Source organism: Phyllobates terribilis, unplaced genomic scaffold, assembly GCF_046119375.1.
Source record: "Phyllobates terribilis strain yellow unplaced genomic scaffold, ASM4611937v1 Scaffold_12__6_contigs__length_324123572, whole genome shotgun sequence".
Classification (NCBI taxonomy): Eukaryota; Metazoa; Chordata; class Amphibia; order Anura; family Dendrobatidae; genus Phyllobates; species Phyllobates terribilis.
Genome location: NW_027362772.1, coordinates 73,600,856 through 73,615,835, shown reverse-complemented (window position 1 = coordinate 73,615,835; position 14,980 = coordinate 73,600,856). Strand labels below are relative to the sequence as shown.

At 49.1% G+C, this 14,980-nt stretch overlaps 1 protein-coding gene across 1 annotated transcript in view; it reads right to left on the bottom strand.

Moving 5' to 3' along the window:
* The window catches only part of LOC141172128 (E3 SUMO-protein ligase ZBED1-like), an 80,198-nt gene that overhangs the window by 10,487 nt on the left and 54,731 nt on the right, over positions 1-14,980 (bottom strand). The window contains exons 2-5 of the mRNA XM_073655993.1: positions 4,698-4,768; positions 2,368-2,630; positions 695-759; positions 402-559 (exon numbers count right to left, since the gene is read on the bottom strand). Coding sequence (XP_073512094.1) covers positions 402-559; positions 695-759; positions 2,368-2,630; positions 4,698-4,746 — 535 coding nt within the window. The 5' untranslated portion in view covers positions 4,747-4,768. The remainder of the gene's footprint in view (positions 1-401; positions 560-694; positions 760-2,367; positions 2,631-4,697; positions 4,769-14,980) is intronic.

Below are 14,980 nucleotides of genomic sequence, written 5' to 3'. Positions count from 1 at the left end.
GGTCCATTATATAGAAAGTGACCAAATTCCTCTAAAATATCCATAAAATATACAACTAAGGCTTCAATACATCAGAATTTGCCAGTTATTTGGCCTGGAAGGACACAAAATTTTTGGTCAACTCGAAGTTGGGCAAAAATGTTGCGATTTCTGGTGTTTTTTACACCAGTTCTGGAACTGGGATGGAACGCCCGTTAACCTGATCACACTTTGTGCCATAGAAGTGGTGTAAGTTACTCCAGAAATGAACGCTGAGGCGCGCTTAAGTCCCATAGACTCAAAGTGACAGTGCCAAGTGGACTCCTCTCCATTCATTTTTGGTCGGGATGAGCTGTGCTGCTGGCGGGCCTCCTTATGGTGGAGAACCTGTGGACCACCATCATAAAGCCAGTCATGTTTACCTAATTTGAGCCCCAGGGTCCTGGCATACTCCTCCCCGATCCACACCATCAGTTCGGTGCCTGAAGGAATAGGCTGGCTCGCCCGATAGTAGATTTTCCCCTGGTACTGAAACACGGTCAGATTGTGTTCCTCTTCTGTGGACGCACACGCCACATACCTTAGAAGAGAACATAAAGTATCGAAAAAAAACAAGAAAAAAATGGTACAAGACCATGTGTGCATCTCCAGGCTATCTCCCCCCCCCAATAATCTTCCCTGGTATTAGGGTCTTCTTGTAAATGTCAGGACTCACCGCATCCAGCTGCTTTTGGAGTCATCGCTGGCATCAATGTAAAAATAGGATCCGTTTTCTCTAATCTGCACGATCAAAAATCAGAAGAAGAAAATATATAAAATATACAAAAAGAAAAATACAAATATAAAAAACACAAATAAAAGCAGAAAAAATATAAAAATACTAAAATAAAAATATAAGCCATAATAAAAGAAAAAATACACATACAAATTTAAACATAAAAGCAAAAAATAAATATAAAATTATAAGGAGTAATAAAAGCAAAAATATACAAATAGAAAAATAAGAAACAATATAAAAAAAATTATAAAAATATAAGCAATAATATAAGAAGCAAAAATACACATATACAATTATAAAAATATAAGTAATAAAAGCAAAAATAAATAAAATTATAAGCAAAAATATAAAACAATAAAATTGTAAGCAATATTATAAGAAGCAAAAAATATACATTAAACTGTAAATGACTGAGACAAGTCTTTGTTTTTCTAGATATGGATTTTAGCGATTTTATAGCAATATCATGATGGGTCAGGTTACGACAGCTCAGCAGTGGTGACTTCGCCGATTATTAAGTAGTGGTAATGACATCATTAATCTCAAACTAGAAGTTGTAGTGATGTCAAATGTTTGTCGCACTGTGTGGAGTGACATCACTGTTCTTCAAAGTACAGGCAATGAAATCAGATATAAAAAAGTGATGATGTGTCTATACACCACAATAATAATGATATATTACTGATTTTCACAGAATAGTGTTAAGTAATGACATCATCAATCTCCGCATAGTGACATCACAATCACCACCCTCCAAAAAATGACATCACTATTCCTAAAAGAAAAATAAATTACATCACTATTCCTATAATATGACTCAGATGACTTAATTTTCTCTCTGCAGCCAAATAGGTTTAATATGGTACACACCTGCAGATTACCACTATGGCTGCCGATAGGTTCTCTTAAAAGGGTTATTTCCATATTCATAAATGAAAATTTTTGGATAGTGCTTATAAATACAAGCAATTTTGCAATTTACTGCTTGTAAAAATTTGTAGCCGTTCTTGAGATATTAACACTTTTATATTGTTGTTGCCTTGGAGACCGACCACTGCTGCTATACAGCAGAACATGCACTGTGCTTACAAGCTCTTTTCTATTGAGCTTGTAAGTGCTGTTTTGAAGCCGACCAGAATCACTGCAGCGCTCTGTTCCCTCCTAATTCCCTCCAGCTTCAGAGCAGTGCTTACAAACTAGCCAACAGCGGTGGTCGGTCTCCTTGGCAACGAGTAGTACAAAAGAAAAAAGTGTTAATATCTCAAGAACGGCTAAAAATTTTAATAAGCGGTAAATTGCAAAATTGCTGGTTTTTACAAGCACTATCCAAAAATATCCATCTATGAAGCTGGGAATAAAATCCTTTAAATTAACATAATGATATTAGAACTCCGCAAATTAATTCAAAAGAGGTGAAAATCTGAAACTGGTCATCCCAACTCTCATGTATCTAATATAAGCAGAGGGACCTTTTTGGGGTGCCACAGGTTTAGGGGTCAGGGTGCAATCTCTGCACCCTTAATAATTAACTCCTACATTACAGGATTTGTTAGATATAAGATACCTTCTTAAAAAATCCTGGAAATAAACAATTAAAGAAGAACCCATACCGCCCATGAATAGACCGTGCAATCGCTCCTATCCACTATTATGTCGCCTTCGTATGGGCCAAAAATGCAGCCCCGGGGAATGATGGGAATTGTGCACCAGACACCGAAGCCTCCTTGAGATCTTTCCTTGACCACCAATCCTTCTGGTAGAGAAAGTAAAGCACGAGAAGGTACGTTTTCTGGAACCGGCGTGTCCAAGATAAAGGTTGGTGCTCCATGTTGGGGGCAGGAGTCTCTGAAGTACAAGCGGCAATCTTCACAAACTACAGGAAGAAGAAGGATGGGATTACTGGAACGTCAAGGGGTAGAGGGAGATCAAACAAGAGGGATCCTGGAAGACACACAGATTTCTTTAGTTGGGGTCCGTTGACCACCGAAACTAAGTAGTAGAAGAGCTCAGATGAACACTGCTCTCCCTGGTGACTGAACACTTAATCAGAAATTATGAAGTATGTCCTTAGCTATCCCCTCCTATCAGAGAAGAGCAGAGTTCTTCTGAGCATTCGTACCCCTCACTTCAGCAATCCGAAAGCCAAGACCCTAACCAATCCAAATCAGCAGGGCTGAGCAGTGTTTGATGCCCATTGATGACAGATCAGTGATGTGATCAAATTCTGCTCTGTTCTTGCATATGGCAGAGGATTATCTTCTGCCTTATGCATCAACAGAGTGGCATTTACAAGAGTATTATCTTCTGCCTTAGGTATCAACAGAGCAGCATTTGCAAGGGGATAATATTATGCCTTAGGCATCAAAAGAGTAGCATTTGCAAGAGGATTATCTTCTGCCTTAGGCATCAACAGATCAGTATTTGCAGTTTCACATCACTAATCTGTCAACAGCGGGCATCAAACACAGATCAGGCCTGCAGATCTCAGCTCGCCTGTTTCTACAATGGTTATTTCCGAGAGCGGAGAACCCAACCAATCCAAACCAGCACGCCTGAGCTGTGTTTGATGCCCACTGCTGACAGATCAGTAACATGATCAAATTCTGCTCTGTTTATGCATATGGTACAGGATTATCATCTGTCTTATGCATCAACAGAGTGGCATTTGCAGTTACACATCACTGATCTGTTAACAGTGAGCATCAAACAAAGCTCAGCCCTCCTGATTCCAATTCACCTGGGCAGCTACAATGGCTATTTCAAGCTCCCTCCTGCCTAGGTGAAATGGAGTGCCGGATTATTTGAGCTCTGATGGAAATCAACTAAAGGATCAATTATCTAAAATTGCTGAATCAAATTCTGCTCTGTTCATGCATATGGCAAAGGATTATCTTCTGCCTTATGCATCAACAGAGTGGATTTTGCAGTTTTACATCCCTGAGCTGTCAGCAACGGGCATCAAACACAGCTCAGCCCTGTTAATCTCAGCTTGCCTGTGCTTCGACAATGGCTAATTCAAGCTTTCTTCCCTGCTTAAGTGGAATGGAGTGCAAGACTGGTGAGCTCTGCTGGAAATCAGCTAACAGATCAATGAAATAAAATTGCTGGATCAAATTATGCTCTGTCCATGCATATGGCAAAGGTTTATCTTCTGCATTATGCATCAACAGAGTGGATTTTCAGTTTCACATCACTGATCTGTCAGCAACGGGCATCAAACACAGCTCAGCCCTACAGATCTCAGCTCGCCTGTGTTTCTAAAATGGTTAATTCTGAGAGCCAAGACCCCAACCAATCCAAATCAGCACAGTTGAGCTGTGTTTGATGCCCACTGCTGACAGATCAGCGACATGATCAAATTCTGCTCCGTTCATGCATATGGCAATGGATTATCTTCCGCCTTATGCATCAACAGAGAGAAATTTGCAGTTTCACATCACTGATCTGTCAGCAGCGGGCATCAAACCTAGCTTACCCCTTTTGATCTAAGCTGGCCTGTGCTTCCGTGATGGTTATTTCAAGCTCTCTCCTGCCTAGGTGGAATGGAGTGCAGGACTGTTCAGCTCTGCTGGAATGCAGCTCAAAGATCAATGATGTAAATTGCTGGATCAAATTCTGCTCTGTTCATGCATATGGCAAAGGATTATCTTCTGCCTTATGCATCAACAGAGTGGAATTTGTAGTTCTGCTGGAAACCAGCTACCAGATCGATGATGTAAAATTGCTGTATATGACAGAAGATAAAACTGTTCAGCACAGAAGCAGAGTGTATTCAATTTATGTCCATTGTGGAGGCAGAGCAGAGCTATGCTGGAAGCCAGCCAAGAGAGACTGCACTGAGGGGAGGAACTACAGCAGGACGGATAAAATAGCAACTGGAGGGTAAAAGCGATATGTGCAAAATGAATATATATGCGTGATTTTGGGAATTCAAACTTACACAGCAGCTCGTCTTCCAGCTGGGCACAGGCCTCCTCCGCCGTCTGCATGGTTTAACAGAAATCCAAACACCTGAGGAAGTAACAAAAGACAACTGTATAAGAGGCGAAACAAAAACCAATCAGCCGAAGACATGAATCACAAGCTGGGTAATTGTCGCACAATCTTCTATTGATTCCATCAATGCAGAACAGCGACTAATTGAAAAATGCAAAAAATAAAGTGTTATGCTAATGAGACCCATTGATCCGCTGGGACGCGGAGCGCGCAGAATACAGCACCATGCGCTAGATGAGCGGTTATTCGCTCTGCACAGGTTTCTGCACAGATTTCATTGATCCAATGTATCTACAATAAAGCAACACGAAACAACACTGCAATTGCCGTTTTTTGTATACAGCTCCCCTGCAGACATTTATGGAGCTTTGCTGCTCAGCTGTTGTTGGATCTCCCATAGAAGTGACTAGAGAAATCTGCACCTGAGACAGTCCCCATTATAAAGGCAGCTGTGGATCCCAGTGATGGAGCAATACATAGGGCTCAGTGAGCAACACTGTGGGCAACATGGGGGCTCAGTGGGCAGCAAAGTGGCTCAAGAAGTAGCAGGGTGGTTCGGTGGGCAGCAAGGTTTGTCAGTAAAGGAGTACCATTGTGACTCAGTGGGAAGCAAGGCGGCTCAAGGAGTAGCAGTGTGGCTCAAAGAGTAGCAGGGTGGCTCAGTGGGCAGCATGGTATGTTAGAGGGCAGAAAGGTGGCTCAAGGAGTAGCAAGATGGTTTGGTGGGTAGCAATGTTTGTCAGTAAAGGAGTAGCATGGTGGCTCGGTGGGAAGCAGGGTTTGTCAGTAAAGGAGTACCATTGTGACTCAGTGGGAAGCAAGGCGGCTCAAGGAGTAGCAGTGTGGCTCAAAGAGTAGCAGGGTGGCTCAGTGGGCAGCAGGGTGGCTCAGTGGGCAGCATGGTATGTTAGAGGGCAGAAAGGTGGCTCAAGGAGTAGCAAGATGGTTTGGTGGGTAGCAATGTTTGTCAGTAAAGGAGTAGCATGGTGGCTCGGTGGGAAGCAGGGTTTGTCAGTGGGTAGCAAGGTGGCTCAAGGAGTAGCATTGGTGGCTCGGTGGGCAGCAGGGTTTGTCAAAAAAGCAGCAGCATGGTGGCTCGGTGGGAAGCATGGTTGTCAATAAAGCAGCAGCATGGTGGCTAGGTGGGAAGCATGGTTGTCAATAAAGCAGCAGCATGGTGGCTCGGTGGGAAGCATGGTTGTCAATAAAGCAGCAGCATGGTGGTTCGGTGGGAAGCAGGGTTGTCAGTAAAGTAGCAGAATGGTGGCTCGGTGGGAAGCAGGGTTGTCAGTAATGGAGTAGCATGGTGTCTCGGTGGGAAGCAGGGTTGTCAGTAAAGGCGTAGCATGGTGGCTCGATGGGTAGCAGTATTTGTCAGTAAAGTAGCATGGTGGCTTGGTAGGAAGCAGAGTTTGTCAGTGGGTAGCAAGGTAGCTCAAGGAGTAGCAGGGTGGCTCAGAGGGCAGCAGGGTGGCTCAGTGGGCAGCAGGGTTTGTCAATAAAGCAGCAGCATGGTGGCTCGGTGGGAAGCATGGTTGTCCGTAAAGGATTAGCATGGTGGCTCGGTGGGAAGCAGGGTTGTCAGTAAAGGAGTAGCATGGTGGCTCGGTGGGAAGCAGGGTTGTCAGTAAAGGAGTAGCATGGTGGTTCGTTGGGAAGCAGGGTTGTCAGTAAAGGAGTAGTATGGTGGCTCGGTGGGAAGCAGGGTAGTCAGTAAAGGAGTAGCATGGTGGCTAGGTGGGAAGCAGGGTTGTCAGTAAAGGAGTAGCCTTCTCATTTAAAGATTTTTCTGTTTTTCATGACTTTAAAAATTGTACATTCACACTGAAGGCATCAAAACTATGAATTAACACAAGTGGAATTATATACTTAACAAAAAAGTGTGAAACAACTGAAAATATGTCTTATATTCTAGGTTCTTCAAAGTAGCCACCTTTTGCTTTGATGACTGCTTTGCACACTCTTGGCATTCTCTTCATGAGCTTCAAGAGGTAGTCACCGGAAATGGTCTTCCAACAATCTTGAAGGAGTTCCCAGAGATGCTTAGCACTTGTTGGCCCTTTTGCCTTCACTCTGCGGTCCAGCTCACCCCAAACCATCTCGATTGGGTTCAGGTCTGGTGACTGTGGAGGCCAGGTCATCTGGCGTAGCACCCCATCACTCTCCCTCTTGGTCAAATAGCCCTTACACAGCCTGGAGGTGTGTTTGGGGTCATTGTCCGGTTGAAAAATAAATGATGGTCCAACTAAACACAAACCGGATGGAATAGCATGCCGCTGCAAGATGCTGTGGTAGCTATGCTGGTTCAGTATGCCTTCAATTTTGAATAAATCCCCAACAGTGTCACCAGCAAAGCATCCCCACACCATCACACCTCCTCCTCCATGCTTCACGGTGGGAACCAGGCATGTAGAGTCCATCCGTTCACCTTTTCTGCGTCGCACTAAGACACGGTGGTTGGAACCAAAGATCTCAAATTTGGACTCATCAGACCAAAGCACAGATTTCCACTGGTCTAATGTCCATTCCTTGTGTTCTTTAGCCCAAACAAGTCTCTTCTGCTTGTTGCCTGTCATTAGCTGTGGTTTCCTAGCAGCTATTTTACCATGAAGGCCTGCTGCACAAAGTCTGCTCTTAACAGTTGTTGTAGAGATGTGTCTGCTGCTAGAACTCTATGTGGCATTGACCTCGTCTCTAATCTGAGCTGCTGTTAACCTGCGATTTCTGAGGCTGGTGACTCGGATAAACTTATCCTCAGAAGCAGAGGTGACTCTTGGTCTTCCTTTCCTGGGGCGGTCCTCATGTGAGCCAGTTTCTTTGTAGCGCTTTGTAACGGGTCTGGGAGGCGGAACCTCTGAGCTACTATACAAGGGGGCGGTCCTTGTAAGGGAGCGGGTGGCGACCAGGGTAGACGGGCAGGCAGTCACAGCAGGTGACTGGGACAGTCTCTGAATGAACGGACAGGAGGTCACGGCAAGTGACCGGGGCAGTCTCTGGATGAACGGGCAGGAGGTCACAGCAAGTGACCGGGGCAGTCTCTGGATGAACGGGCAGGAGGTCACGGCAAGTGACCGGGGCAGTCTCTGGATGAACGGGCAGGAGGTCACGGCAAGTGACCGGGGCAGTCTCTGGGTAAAGGGTTGGTACGACCTGTGGCGGCTGATGGTAGACGTGAGCTCCCAGGTGAGCAGGCGAGAGTCTCTGGATAAACGGGTGGTCACAGCATGTGACGGCGGAGCCTCCAGGAAGACCAACAGACAGGCGGCAGATGAGCGCTCCCAGGTGAGCGGGCAGAAGTCTCTGGACAGGCGGGTGGTCACAGCACGTGACGGCAGAGCCTCCAGGTAGGCTAGCAGACAGGCAGCAGATGAGCGCTCCCAGGTGAGCGGGCAGGAGTCACTGGACAGGCAGGTGGTCACAGCATGTGACGGCAGAGCCTCCAGGTAGGCTAGCAGGCAGGTAGCAGATGTGCGCTCCCAGGTGAGCGGGCAAGCTGGTCCATAGACAGACTGACAAGAGTTGGAAGGCAGACCGTCGGACCTCAGGCAAGCAGGCAGGTAGTTGATGTGCGCTCCCAGGTGAGCGGGCAAGTTGGTCCTTAGACAGACTGACAGGCGTAGTAAGGCAGACCGTCGGACCTCAGGCTAGCAGGCAGGTAGCAGGAATATCAGGCAGGAAACAGACAGCAAACTGGCAGGACTCTGGCAGGAATCAGGCAGGTAACTGGCAACGGGACCTGAGGGCTGAAGCAGAGTAGTGAACAGTGCAACAACATTGCTCGGGCACCTCCATTTTGGAGGAGGTGCCTTATATATGGTGAAGTCCTCCGGCCATTGGCCGGGGACTCCTTAGGACGGCGCGCGCGGCCCCTTTAAGAGGGAGGAAGCGCGCGCGCGCCCTAAGCACAGTGGCCGGGAAGGAGCGCGCGCTGCCAGCAGAGCGGGAGGAGGACGCCGGGCTCGGAGCAGAGAGGTGAGGGGAACAGCGTCCCTGCCTAGCAGAGGGCAGGGACGCCGACGCTACAGTACCCCCCCCCTTTATGCCCCCCCTTTTTTAGGCCAGACAGAAATTTAGCTAGAATGAGAGGGGCATGGATGTTCTCCCGGGGCTCCCACGTTCTCTCTTCAGGACCAAACCCCTTCCAATCTACTAGAAAAAAGGTCTTTCCTCTTACCCTTTTGGTGGCAAGAATGTTCTCTACCTCAAACTCGTCCTCAGCAGAAACCGGAGCAGGAGGCGTACCTGTAGACTTGGAAAAAGAGTTAAGTACCACAGGTTTGAGGAGAGATACATGGAAGGAGTTAGGGATCCGTAAGTTGGCCGGGACTTTCAATTTATAGGCCACCGGGTTGAGCTGACTGATGACCTCCAGAGGACCGATGAACCGAGGCCCTAACTTATAGGAAGGAATCTTGAGCCGGACATACTTGGACGAGAGCCAGACCTTATCCCCTGGACGGAATTGAGGAAGATCCAGACGTTTTTTGTCGGCATGTCTTTTCATACGCTCGGATGACAGAAGGAGTGCGGACCGGGTACTTTCCCATGTGGAGGAAAATTTGTTAACAAGAGATTCCGCAGCCGGATTGTCCACCGAGGTGGAGACGGGAACCGGGATCCGAGGATGCTGACCGAAGACTACAAAAAACGGGGATTTGGAGGAGGATTCGCTCTCGTGATTGTTGTACGAGAATTCGGCCCATGGCAGGAGATCCACCCAGTCAGAATGGTGGGCATTAACGAAGTGCCGGAGGTAACAGGTCAGGATCTGATTGATCCGCTCCACTTGACCATTTGACTGTGGATGGTAAGCGGAGGAGAAGTCCAGGGTGACGTCTAGCAATTTACAAGTGGCTCTCCAGAAACGAGAAGTGAACTGTACCCCACGATCCGACACGATGTGACGGGGCAGGCCATGAAGACGGAAGATGTGGCGGATAAAGTCTTTAGCCAGCTCGGGTGCAGACGGGAGGCCTGGCAGGGGAATGAAGTGAGCCATCTTGGAAAAGCGGTCAGCGACCACCCAAATGACCGTACAACCGGCAGAGACGGGAAGATCAGTTATGAAGTCCATCGCTATATGCTGCCAGGGGGCAGCAGGTACTGGCAGAGGAAGAAGGCGACCGGCTGGCAGGTGTCTCGGAACTTTGTTGCGGGCACAGGACACACAGACAGAAACAAAGTCTATTACATCCTTGCGCAGGTTAGGCCACCAGTAGTGCCGGGAAATAAGCTGTAGGGTCTTTTTCTGACCGGCGTGGCCAGCTAGTTTAGACGAATGACCCCAGTGTAGGATCTTCTCCCGATCAGGTACAGATACGAACGTCTTACCGGGAGGGAGACGATTTAAACTCACGGGAGCCACCTGCATTACTCTGGCGGGATCGATGATATGTTTAGGTTCTTCCTCGAGATCAGATACCAGAAAGGATCGGGACAAGGCGTCTGCTTTGATGTTCTTGTCAGCCGGGCGAAAATGTAGAACAAAATCAAAGCGAGCAAAAAACAAGGACCACCGGGCTTGGCGCGGATTAAGTCTCTGGGCATGCTGGAGATAAGCCAAGTTCTTGTGGTCAGTGTAAATTATTACCGGATGAAGAGCCCCCTCGAGTAGGTAACGCCACTCCTCCAATGCCAGCTTGATGGCCAATAACTCTCGGTCTCCTATGGAATAATTGCGCTCAGAAGAGGAGAAGAGTTTGGAGAAGAAGCCGCAAGTTACCATCCTCCCGGAAGAAGATTTTTGAGTAAGTACAGCTCCGGCTCCGGAGGAGGAGGCGTCAACCTCCAGAAAGAACTGCTTGTGCCGTCCGGACCATGCAGCACCGGGGCGGAAGAGAAGGCCTGTTTTAAGGAAAGAAAGGCCTCCTCTGCTTCGGGCGGCCACTCTTTGGGATTAGTACCCTTACGGGTGAGCGCGGAAATTGGGGCAGTCCGGGAAGAGAAGTGCGGTATGAAGAGGCGGTAGTAGTTGGCGAAGCCCAGGAACCGCTGAATGGCCTTCAACCCCTCCGGTCGGGGCCATTTCTCGATGGCAGACAGTTTCTCTGGATCCATTCGTAGGCCGGTCTGAGAAATAATGTAGCCCAAAAACGGAAGCGAGGTCTGCTCAAAGAGGCACTTCTCATATTTAGCGAAGAGGTGGTTCTGCCTGAGCCTGAGCAGGACCTGACGAACGTCCCTCCGGTGAGTCTGGAGATCCGGAGAGAAGACCAAGATGTCGTCCAGGTACACCACAACGCAGGAGTAGAGAAGGTCCCGGAAGATGTCATTGACCAACTCTTGAAAGACGGCAGGAGCGTTACAGAGACCAAAGGGCATTACCAGATATTCATAGTGGCCGTCCCGGGTGTTGAATGCAGTCTTCCATTCATCCCCTTGACGGATACGGACCAGGTTGTACGCCCCACGGAGGTCCAGTTTGGTGAAGACTCTAGCCCCCCTCAGGCGATCAAATAATTCTGGAATGAGCGGAAGGGGGTACTTATTCTTCACCGTGATCTGGTTAAGGCCTCTATAGTCTATACAGGGACGGAGAGAGCCGTCCTTCTTTTTTACGAAGAAGAAGCCTGCTCCCGCCGGGGAGGTAGATTTCCGGATGAATCCCCTGGCCAAATTCTCCTCAATATATTCGGACATCGACCGGGTCTCAGCAGCGGACAATGGGTAAATACGCCCACGGGGAGGAGTAGTACCGGGTAACAGGTCGATAGGACAGTCGTATGGTCTATGAGGGGGTAATGTCTCTGCCTCTTTTTTATGAAAGACATCAGCAAATGACCAATAGGGAATCGGAAGTCCAGGTAGATTAGTTGGGGTAGGAGAAGGACGGACGGGATGAACAGGAACCAAACAAGTCTTATGACAGTCCTGTCCCCAGCGAAGCACTTCTCCGGTCTGCCAGTCAAGCACGGGTGCATGTCTCTGGAGCCAAGGCAGACCTAGTAAGAGGGCGTGAGAGAGTCCAGGCAGAACATGAAAAGAGATGCTCTCAGAATGCAGCATTCCCACCTGCAGAGTTACGGATTCGGTGATGAGTTGGATGGGACGTGGTAAGAGGCCCCCATCCACAGCAGCGACAGATAATGGTACAGCCAGAGGTTTGGTGGGAATGCGGTATTTTTCTACCAGGGACTGTGAGATAAGATTCCCGGCCGCTCCAGAGTCAAGTTGGGCTAGTTCGAAATAATGATTCTCCCCGCAGATAATAGAGACTGACAGTAGCAGAGATGGAGAGGATTTATTCTTGTCTAGGTTGACCTCTCTGAGCGAACCTAGACACAGGCGTTTCCCCGACCTCTCCGGGCAGGTACGGATCCGGTGCTCCTTACTGCCACAGTAGAAGCAGCTCCCTTCGGCACGGCGTAAGTCCTGACGGGTTTTGACCATCTTGGTCTGGTCGACCTGTATAGGCTCAGAAGAGTGTACCTGGGGAGAGACGGATTTCTGAAAAGTAGGAGCTAGACGTGGAAACCTCCTCTCACGGGTGACCTCTTTGGCACGCTCCTGGAACCGTAGATCAATCCGGGTGGCAAGAGTTATTAGGTCATCGAGAGTGGTAGGAATGTCCCGACCGGCAAGTTCATCTTTAATACGGCCGGACAGACCCTCCCAGAAGACGGATACCAGAGCGTCGTTATCCCAGGCCAGCTCCGAGGCAAGGGTACGGAACCGTATGGCATATTGGCCCACGGTGAGACTTCCCTGACGGAGGCGTAGCAGAGATGATGCGGATGAGGTCTTCCGTCCGGGTTCGTCGAAGATTTTCCGGAAAGCCATGAGAAAGGCAGGCAAGTCGGACACCAGGGGGTCTCCTCTCTCCCATAGAGGATTTAGCCAGGCCAGGGCCTCCCCGGTGAGATGGGACATGATGAAGGCAATTTTGGCCCGGTCGGAGTTAAACTGGTGGGACAGGAGTTCAAAGTGCAGGGTGCACTGATTTATGAAGCCCCGAGCCTGGGCGGAGTCGCCTCCGAAGCGAGGAGGTGCAGAAAGCCGGGGTCCGGGGTAGGATATCATGGTATTGGTGGGCAGCGGAGCAGCCGGGTTGCGAGTCAGGGCACTGGCGGTGGTTGCTGGTGGAGCAGTCAGAGTGTCCAGGCGAGAATTGACATTCCGCAGGTGACCCAGGATGGACTCCTGTTGGGACCTCTGACGGGACAGTTCATGACAGAGGTCCGAGAGCGAGGGAGCTTGGGTGCCACCGGGTTCCATGGCCCGAGCAAACTGTAACGGGTCTGGGAGGCGGAACCTCTGAGCTACTATACAAGGGGGCGGTCCTTGTAAGGGAGCGGGTGGCGACCAGGGTAGACGGGCAGGCAGTCACAGCAGGTGACTGGGACAGTCTCTGAATTAACGGACAGGAGGTCACGGCAAGTGACCGGGGCAGTCTCTGGATGAACGGGCAGGAGGTCACAGCAAGTGACCGGGGCAGTCTCTGGATGAACGGGCAGGAGGTCACGGCAAGTGACCGGGGCAGTCTCTGGATGAACGGGCAGGAGGTCACGGCAAGTGACCGGGGCAGTCTCTGGGTAAAGGGTTGGTACGACCTGTGGCGGCTGATGGTAGACGTGAGCTCCCAGGTGAGCAGGCGAGAGTCTCTGGATAAACGGGTGGTCACAGCATGTGACGGCGGAGCCTCCAGGAAGACCAACAGACAGGCGGCAGATGAGCGCTCCCAGGTGAGCGGGCAGAAGTCTCTGGACAGGCGGGTGGTCACAGCACGTGACGGCAGAGCCTCCAGGTAGGCTAGCAGACAGGCAGCAGATGAGCGCTCCCAGGTGAGCGGGCAGGAGTCACTGGACAGGCAGGTGGTCACAGCATGTGACGGCAGAGCCTCCAGGTAGGCTAGCAGGCAGGTAGCAGATGTGCGCTCCCAGGTGAGCGGGCAAACTGGTCCATAGACAGACTGACAAGAGTTGGAAGGCAGACCGTCGGACCTCAGGCAAGCAGGCAGGTAGTTGATGTGCGCTCCCAGGTGAGCGGGCAAGTTGGTCCTTAGACAGACTGACAGGAGTAGTAAGGCAGACCGTCGGACCTCAGGCTAGCAGGCAGGTAGCAGGAATATCAGGCAGGAAACAGACAGCAAACTGGCAGGACTCTGGCAGGAATCAGGCAGGTAACTGGCAACGGGACCTGAGGGCTGAAGCAGAGTAGTGAACAGTGCAACAACATTGCTCGGGCACCTCCATTTTGGAGGAGGTGCCTTATATATGGTGAAGTCCTCCGGCCATTGTCCGGGGACTCCTTAGGACGGCGCGCGCGGCCCCTTTAAGAGGGAGGAAGCGCGCGCGCGCCCTAAGCACAGTGGCCGGGAAGGAGCGCGCGCTGCCAGCAGAGCGGGAGGAGGACGCCGGGCTCGGAGCAGAGAGGTGAGGGGAACAGCGTCCCTGCCTAGCAGAGGGCAGGGACGCCGACGCTACACGCTTGATGGTTTTTGCAACTGCACTTGGGGACACTTTCAAAGTTTTCACAATTATTCGCACTGACTGACCTTCATTTCTTAAAGTAATGATGGCCACTCGTTTTTCTTTACTTAGCTGCTTTTTTCTTGCCATAATACAAATTCTAACAGTCTATTCAGTAGGACTATCAGCTGTGTATCCACCAGACTTCTGCACAACACAACTGATGGTCCCAACCCCATTTATAAGACAAGAAATCCCACTTATTACACCTGACAGGGCACACCTGTGAAGTGAAAACCATTTCCGGTGACTGCCTCTTGAAGCTCATCAAGAGAATGCCAAGAGTGTGCAAAGCAGTCATCAAAGAAAAAGGTGGCTACTTTGAAGAACCTAGAATATAAGACATATTTTCAGTTGTTTCACACTTTTTTGTTAAGTATATAATTCCACATGTGTTAATTCATAGTTTTGATGCCTTCAGTGTGAATGTACAATTTTCAAAGTCATGAAAATACAGAAAAATCTTTAAATGAGAAGGTGTGTCCAAACTTTTGGTCTATACTGTATACATATGTATATACACACACACGGCCGCTGTGACTGCTGTACACACTGTCTACATGTATATGTATGTATACACACACACGGCTGCTGTGACTGCTGTACACACTGTCTACATGTATATATATGTATATACACACACACGGCCGCTGTGACTGCTGTGCACACTGTCTACATGTATATGTATGTATACACACACACGGCTGCTGTGACTGCTGTACACACTGTCTACATGTATATATATGTATATACACACACA